At 37.3% G+C, this 9,158-nt stretch overlaps 1 protein-coding gene across 5 annotated transcripts in view; it reads right to left on the bottom strand.

Annotated features, from left to right (window-relative positions):
- Nucleotides 1-5,381, bottom strand: part of LOC122061614 (protein DETOXIFICATION 40-like) — a 6,449-nt gene extending 1,068 nt beyond the window's left edge. For all 5 annotated transcript variants that reach the window (XM_042624994.1, XM_042624995.1, XM_042624991.1 and 2 more), the window contains exons 1-7: nt 4,914-5,381; nt 4,155-4,786; nt 3,135-3,191; nt 1,620-1,858; nt 1,425-1,543; nt 423-509; nt 7-152 (exon numbers count right to left, since the gene is read on the bottom strand). In XM_042624994.1, the coding sequence (XP_042480928.1) occupies nt 87-152; nt 423-509; nt 1,425-1,543; nt 1,620-1,858; nt 3,135-3,191; nt 4,155-4,786; nt 4,914-5,261 (1,548 nt within the window). In that variant the 5' untranslated portion in view covers nt 5,262-5,381 and the 3' untranslated portion in view covers nt 7-86. The remainder of the gene's footprint in view (nt 1-6; nt 153-422; nt 510-1,424; nt 1,544-1,619; nt 1,859-3,134; nt 3,192-4,154; nt 4,787-4,913) is intronic.
- Nucleotides 5,382-9,158: the final 3,777 nt, after the last annotated feature.

The raw sequence follows: 9,158 nt of genomic DNA, 5'->3' as shown, positions 1-9,158 counted from the left end.
TCTCACCCATCTACTCCAGAAGATACTATTTCTCTCAACAAACTACAAGTCATGGCATGCCTTTGAAGTTCCTAAGCTCCTCCTAGTCACTCTGTTCCTTCCGGTTCTTCCCTGACTTTCCATTTATCTATGTGTTCCATAGCTTTCTCCACCTGAAATTCAATTCACAATTCATCTATTACAAATGTATAAAAACACTACTGATTATTTTATCCAATGATCAAAATATAATGCCTTGAATCAACATTTTTACTTCTTTAGTTTAGTACCAAAAAAAAAAAAAAAAAAAATTATAGGAAGCTCTCTCTGTCTCTCCTTTTTTGTGGTAATACCCTCTCTTGGATGGTACCCACAGTGGTGATTGCTTTTTTTTTTTTTTTTTTTTTTTTTCTGAAGAGAAATATAGTTCTGAGAGCCTTTACCTCCTTGTTCCAATCTGTCCTATAGGTAATCCACAGTAGAATGATTGTCTGCATTGCTGTGCCACCTATCATCCCAGACCATATTCCCTGCATCAGGATCGACACCAATATTATCTCAATCTTTAATTAAATAATTTTTTTTTTTTTGTTGCTCTTCATGCATACATAGGGGTATATAGATACGTTAATTCAAGGAAAAGAAGCTTAGAAGGCAGTTTCATCTCTACACTCAAATTCTGGTCGAGGCGAAATGACCGCCCCACTTCCATAGACAATACAAATTTGGCCACTGTTGATGTTTCTGTGTCTGCTCACAATGGACCCAACACTACTGCAAGGGCCACACTGCCTTTTAGGAACCCTCTCCCATTATTTAATTATATATGTTTTATGTTATTTGTACATTAAATGACACATTTTCATATCTCATGGGCATGCAAAATATAACATGGATAGAAGTGATAAGTGGAGGTTCCTAACACAAAATCTTTATGGAACAATCAACCTCGCCCCAGTTCATAAGAGTGAATTGAATATCCAAAATATAACATGGTTATGGCAAGGGTTCAATTAAGAGTGTCAAAACCTAGCCTGAATCGGTAAAACTGATCAGATTGAACTAGAAATAGTCTAAATCAAATCAAACTGAAGTCTCCTTGTGCTGGTTTTGGTTTCCGATATTATGACCCAAAAACTGGATCAAACTACACCGAAGATCGAAAACTCAAAAACAACCAAAACCAAAACCAATAGAAAACCTAGACTAAAACAGAAATCAAACCATAAAGAAACCGAAACCAGCCCAAAACTAAAAAAGGATAGGTTTTTGTATAATTTTGTAAACCACAAATCGAATCAAAACCAAAACCAACCCAATTACAGATTAATATAAGAAATCAAAACCGAACCAAAACTAAACTGAAACAAAATCAATAACCCTAGAACGGAACTTAACTAACTGACTGACACCCCTAGAACTCCGTTCAATAGGAAGTTTCATACCTTGGCTCCAAAATTAAACTTAAAACCCAGCAAAACTCCCAATGGGATCCCAACCACGTAATAGCATCCAACGTTAACATAAGCCACAAATGCTTGCCATCCACACCCAACCGCTACACCTGAAGATGTACATATACCGTTAGAGAGAGAGAGAGAGAGAGAGAGAGAGAGAGAGAGAGAGAGAGTATGATGTACCTGATAAAACGGGTTGAATTCCGTTGAGGATGAGAGTGACGGCTAATAGTGGGCAGAGCTCCGAGACCGCTTGGGCGACGGCTTCGCCACTGGTGAAAGCATAGCTGATGACATCGCGTAATGCAAGGACTGCAGTAGCTATGATTAATGTGATTACTAGAGATACCGAAGTCACCACTACCACTGAGAATGCAGCTGATTTTGGGTGTCCAGCTCCCAGCTCGTTGCTCACCCTCACACTGTCATTGTTATTATTTGTCAAAAGATGAAGTTACACCAACACATTTTGCATCTACCAAACAACTAAAGGCGTATTTGTTACGTATTCTCGGATTAGATTCTGGGGCTACAATGCACTCTGAAACCCAATTTTTTCCTTATTTTCTCATCTCAAAATATGCTTTAGTCCTAAAATTAATTTCAAGAATGCATAACACACAGTCTTAATTAAACTTGCTCATGATTATTTTTTTTTGGTTAAAGATTCAAATATATTAAAGAGAAAAGAAAAAAGATGACAAACAATTACATCTCAAAGACCACATTTTTCCCCACCTTCGGCATTGCTATCAGCAGCGAGAAAAAGCAGAAAAAAAATTATAACCGATCTAGGCCTAGAGTTGGCGTCATGAGCTATCTCGTCCCAAATGGCTCATGATTAATAATAAAGACTCACATCATGTTACTTATTGGCCAAGATTTTTAATTTTTTTTTAGTGTGGGGGAGGTGGAAAGAGCGGATCAGATTCACGTATGAGAATGACCTTGATCCGTGGATTTAGAATCAATTTTCTCTCTTCATTTAATAGATTTTAAATCCACAGACCAGGGACGTACAAGAATGTTCTAGTACGTGAACCTGATCCATTCAGGGAGGTGGGAGGGTGTTGTGGATGCGGGGTGGGGCTAGTTTTAAGCCTAATCCACAAAATATGATATATGTCATAAAATTTATTGCCCAAATAAAGCTGCCATGTTGCAGACATTTAGGGACTTAGACAAAACCTTTCTTTCAATTTCATTCAAAGTTAATTTCTTGACAATAACTACAAGGATACCCAAATCTATGTCTAGCTCTCTCTTCCTTTCTTTTAAAAAGTTCTTTATGCCTCTCCTATTCTTGTCTTCCCATTGATTGAGCCACTAGCTCTTGGAAACCCTAGTGGCATACCTAACCTTCTCCCGTAACACTACAATACCAGCTAAATTCTCTTTAGAGATTTGTCAGTCACCAAGTACTTAGTTGATTATCATAGTGGGCCATAATGAAGTCCAACCCAAACTCTAGCGTTAGTTATTTTAGGTATGGGGGCCTTGTTGGCCCAAATTAGAACTGGCTGGCCCAACTCAGGTCACAAACACTAATTTGATTACCACTGTTAAGTCTGTGACTCGTACGGACATAACAAGTAACCTTTGTACCTTAAAAAAAATGAAAGTAAAATACTTCATTTCTTGTGTTTTAAATTAAGAACCATTCCAAGCAATGATATATGAAAAGTTAGAGAGACTGACCTTGCAGCTGCATTGAATCCAACTGAAATCATGAAAATCCAGCCGCTTATCGTCATGCTGTAGATGGCATCTTTGATCAGCTTAGAAAGTAATATTAGACACACGGTTCTTACAAAAGTAATTCCGTTCTATTCTGTTTAAAAAGACGGTTTTAGTCTAAAATCGAAATCAACCCGAATGAAAGTTCACTCTTGAAAGTAAAATCGACTTATTTTGTTCGATTTAGTCCAATTTTAAATGTCTGGTTGGATTATGGGTAACACTTCTAAATTTGACACCCTATTTTTCTTGGTGTTATTTATTGTCATTAAATGGTTAAAGAGGGATATTTAAAGAAACAAAAGGACAAGTGTTGACTACGTTCAATGCATTTGTATGTGCAGAGGATCTAAACCAGCCACCTTTCTATAAAGGTAGCTTGCGAAGCATGGTACAAGTAAATAGAATTCAGAAATAGAATCTACTTCCATGGATTATGAATCTAAACCCTAGAAATCAAGTACGAATAGGTTGAGATTGGAATTGAATCCAATTCCTCTATAGCAGGATCAGAAAATGCAGTAGTTCCCGACTGTGATCAATTCAAAAAGATAAGTCTAGGGATTTTTGTTTATTTTTGAGCGATTTAAATTTTTTTTTCTTTAACGAAACCCAATTCTTTCCTGATTTGACCCAATTTTCAGTTTGACTCTCTAAGTAGGCTTCACTCTTATACACAAAAACCAGAAGTCAGAGACCATCAGTGGGTCCCACTCCCCATACACAAGTCAAAACTAATTTATTTTATTTTGAGTGCATTAATAATAATAATAATATCGTGAATGTACAAATCAACATTCAACACTTGTCTTTTTATAATTTAAATATATCTTTTTTAACTCCAATAATGATAAAAAATAAGACAAATGTTGAAGGGCGACTCCTACCACCACGAATCCTTTGTCCGAATCATTATTGATAGTGAGTCAGTGATTCAGTAAATACATGCAAATTCTGAGAAGCTCTTTATTGCTTACTTACCAGATGGAAAGAGAATCCAAGGACAACTGAGGGTCCTCAAGCAACCCAGCGAGCAAGACCAGTATCTGAAAATACCAAATCTCCAAGCACAGCATCACCGCCGACGATGCCGATAGCTTAAAAAACCCCCACAGCCCCGACAACGATTCCATCGTGAACCCTCTCCACGTCTTCTCACACCTTTCGCTCTTCACTATATACACGAACTGAGCCACCACTATAACCCACCAAGAAAAACTCAACACCAACGACGCCCCTAACAGCCCAAGCCCGATCTTGTACACCGCCACCCACGTTAATAACATATGCAGAAATAGCGTCGCCGTCGATATGTAGGCACTTGGGGCCACAATGCTCTGTGATTGCAAGAATTTCTGTATAGGGAAGTTTGCTGCATAAGCGAATATCTGAGGGATCAGGCCGTATACGAAGAGGGCTGCACTTGATGCGATCGTTGATGACTGGTGGAGGAGGATCAATATGGGCTTTGAGAAGATGTAGATGATCGTGATTGGGATCCCTGTCAACATCAGGAGGATCGTTGATCTCTGCAGGTATACCCCCAGCATTCCATACTCCGATGCACCATACGCTTGCCCACATAAGGTCTCCACTGCACTTCCCATTCCCAGCTGAACATGAAGTTAGAAAAAAATGTGAGAGTAATTAATAGATGTGTTAAAGAAGACTACCAACTAAGTGTACCTATGCCCACAGGAAAAAAAAAAAAAAAAAAAAACCCCTCTTATGTTTGCATACCATGACACCATAAGTGAAGGCTTGGATACCGGTATTGCCGAGGGAGGCTGCGGCGAGCTCAAGGTTACCAAGGTGGCCGGAGAAGATCTGGGTGGACATAGACATGACGTAGTTGATCATGTAAACGATAACAGCCGGGACGGCGAGATAGAGGAGGAGTTTGAGTTCGATTATGGTAGCTAAACGGAGACGCCTGAGCTGAGGTAACTGGGTATCTGATAGTATAGATTCAAGTTGGTGGCTGGCTTGATCATCAAAGGACAATAAACTTGGTGAGGAAGATGGTGATTTGGGGCGGAGCAGAGGATGTTGGAGGTCGGTGTAGTGGTGGTGGTTCTGACTCTCCATTTTTGAGGTTTTTCTTGTGAGAGAGTAGAGATAGTGGATGGAGAAAAGGTTGGGTCTCTTTCTCAATTACTCAAGAGGCAATACGGCCGGGCTGATTTTAAGAGACAAGAGGAAGGAAGGAGGAATGAAAAAAAATTAGAAAAGAATGGATAGTTAGATGGATAATATTACACGTGGGGCATGTTGGTGGAAAAAGGTTGGGTCTTTTTCCATGTTTGAATTGGGAACTGTCTCAAGTAAAACACATTGAACGGAAGGTTGAGGTGTTAGGTTCTCGGGTTCGTGAATCTCGTGATCTTAATGACCTGATTCTGAGTACATCAAACGTTGCAAAATTCTAGGTGTACAAAAATATGAAACCATATGGCTAAATTATTGGGAAGATAATATATTATATTAGCTACAACGCAGGTGAAATCTCACGAGAAGCACGGGAGGCAGGACGTGGCCAAATGAGTACCAAACGATAACCTCAATTTCCAGAGCTTTTATTTTTTTTTTCTGTTCTTTTCTAATCATGGGTTCCTTTTTGTGTTTTTGGTACAGAGATTTATATTTATTTACTTATGACAGAGATTAATTTATTTTATTTTTCTGAGTGGTGTGGGTGGAAAAGAGCACTGTCTGTCAGGGACTTAGGATGCGTCTTCCGCGAGGACCTAGGATGTCGTGAAAGATACCTTTGCCCCTCTGGTGGAATGCTGGTACACATAATACCAATGGTGAGAACAATCGCCATGTGATTAAGTAGTGTCTTTACTTCTTTTGGAGGGTACGGATATTAATTTTAAACCTGTATCGATAGGCCTGATCAGGCGTGATGTATCTATGGTCCAAACTAGATTGGCTTGACCTGTTTATAAATTGATAATATATGATGTAAAGGATAAGTTCGATTGATCTCTTTATCAGTTCGATCTTTTGATAAGTTCAACTTGAATTGACAGGTTTAACCCGATCATGTATATAGATAGTTTGATTTTTTTGAGATAGAAAAAGATATTTATTGATATTTTTATCAATTATTGATTATAATTAAATATAATATCTTTTCAAATTTATTGATAATTGAATAAAATAAATTAAAATATCTTAAATCTAAAAAATGTAAATACCGTTTAAGGCCGATTTAAGACTTTATTGATACATTACCCATTTTAAGACCCGATTATAATCTGATTAGCCTGATTAGAAGAAACTTGATTAAAACACAGAACCCGATCGAGACCGACTCATTCTATAAATAGATAAGTCATGAGTCGAGGATATAGGCCCGCCAGGCCCCAGCTAGGCTCGACCAAGACCAGCCCAATCCAACTGATTGACACCCCTAGGTTGGGGGAAGAATGGTTCTTGTTCATATGGCCCTCCGTCACTATGAGGGCCAATGAAGGAGGCACATGAGCATAAACAGGAGATGGGTTATATGGGTTTCATACGGGTGAGGTGTCATTTCGCAGCCCTTTATGTATAAACGCAAGGGGTTGCGAGAATAGGGAACACTCATTCCTCCCCTTTTTCTATTCTTCTGATGTGACCAAATACAAAATCAAAATCAAAACCAATAGGCTCAAACCAAATTGAATTGAATCATACATTTTGATTTAAATAAAAGCCACATTTAAAAAAAAAGAATGGAATCAAATAAAGTGCAATCCACATAAATCCAATCGAACCTAAGTCATACTGAACTTTACAATCATGCATCTTCGTTGAGTTGTGCATATACAAAATTACTTACTATTGGTCTCTTCATTGACTTATGCAAAAAGGGGTCATGGGTAGCAGATATAACATTATAGGACCGTATCTCATGAGATTGTAATTTTTCGTCCCAAATTTATTAGTTTTAATAATTTATTTTTAATTGAACACAGATTTTGAATCAAATTACTGAAATCAAATAGGAATCAAATAAAATCGAAGCAATTTGATTCGAATTGCTTCGATTTCTGTTTGAACCGATTTATACATAGGTACCTTGAATCAAATTGAAAACCAAAATAAAACTAATTGACACCCTTAGATCAATCCAACCCTTGCAGACATAGAATATTGTCTAGATTTGGACACATGTAAAATTACATCCTTATTTTAACTTTTTAACTATGGGAAGCAAGTTTTCGATCACATGACAATGTTTAACTCCAAGGAATTAGCGTAGTTGGTTTGGAGGGACATAGTGCTCCATGATCAGACTCAGAAAGTGAGGTCCCGTGATCAAATCTTCGTCATTGTACCTAGTTTCTTAGGGTTACCGTGTGAGAGTTTTCATCTCGGACTAACCTGATCCTGTGTACGCGGTTCACAGTGATCCCAAGGACTAGTTGAGTCAAAAATCCGGACACCCTGGTTTAAAAAAAAAAAAAAAAAAAAAAAAACACACAAAAGACATTGTTTGACCGGCCCAAATTCAATGGTCATATTTTTTCACGTCATCGTCTGTACATGCATCTGCTTTCATATCAATCCGATTTTTCTATATGTTTTTGATTGTTTGAAAACAAAAAGTTTATACACTGCACATATTAGGTAATGTTACCTAGTTTATAAACCTATTGCTGTTTTGTAAAAATAATGTGCCAATTTTGATTGATGGATTTCTAGAAAATGTTTTGGAATGGACCTATATTAAAATTTAATCATATATACTCTCTCATGTGTGTCTATGTATGATTCTATTGCTAGTTATCTATGCATTAAAGGTGATCATACTTTCTGATGTAATTATCGAAGACGGTTGATCAGTAAAAACTATTTTGATATCATTTGATGGAATATTTCTCACTGTTATCGGAAAGTAAATTCCGATACCAATAGCCATGCAAAGCATGTTGATATTTCAAGAACTTTCATTTGGGATGATCCTCCAATGTAGAGAATATTAATTTGGATGTGCAAGAGTGACCTCGGTTCAGATTTAGCTGAGGTTTTTTAATGCTTTGTTGGGGTTGCTTAGTTGATGATGGTAATGCCAAATATAGTTAAGCAATCTGAATTGTTATGTTTATTCTTTCTTGCCTGTATTTTATTCATTCTTTATTAATAATATTCATTTGATAATTTTTAGTGAAAAAAAAAAGAATTAACCTATGTATTTGTTTACCATAAAACTTTCACTTCTTTTAGTAATTGGATAGTTATAGTGATCCAAAATGTGAAATAGGTACTGAATATAACCATGGCAACTTTCATTTTATCTGACTAGAAATTCCTAGTGTACAGTGTGTTGCCATGAACCAATAGACTAGGCCTTACAACGCCCAGAGTGCTGGACTTTAGAGCAATTGTAGCTCACTCGAGATTATGGAGTAATATTCTACAACAACATTCAGAAATTTGTCCCAACTTAATAGAGTCAACTATGGAGTAATAATCTGTTGTTTGCTAATGAGGGCATACTAATGTTGTTGGAGATCTATATTGTGGTCAAGAATATTAACATGATTCAGATCTATATTGTTGGAGATCCCTCTCTTTTCTACCCTGGCTTCATGCATTTATAATTGAATTGAACCTAAATCCTGATGGATCCTGAATGTGGCTGGGTCCTGCTTAAAAGGGCCATAATTAACCCAGTTTATGTACTCCAGCAGATCTCCATAGTTGTGGGTCGAGGTTTGGCCACAACCTAGGCATTTTTTTGCACGGCAACCATTGAACTTTATTCTTGGCCTTGAATAGAAGTGCTTATGTGTGATAAGTATATAAGCATTGATAACAATGGGGACCTGAATCCAGATCAAATTTGAACAGATTAAGGGTTTTATACCTTTCCATCTTGCTCTCCAACAAGGACCCCTATTCTTTTTCATTGCCTACTCTGATGTTGATTGGACAGGGTTTTCTGATATAAAGCACTTATCTTTGCAAATTTCGGCCTCTTGTGGATTTAAA

Source organism: Macadamia integrifolia, chromosome 14 (genome assembly GCF_013358625.1).
Source record: "Macadamia integrifolia cultivar HAES 741 chromosome 14, SCU_Mint_v3, whole genome shotgun sequence".
NCBI lineage: Eukaryota > Viridiplantae > Streptophyta > Magnoliopsida > Proteales > Proteaceae > Macadamia > Macadamia integrifolia.
The sequence above is the reverse complement of the archived record's forward strand: the minus strand, read 5'-3'. Positions and strand labels throughout refer to the sequence as shown.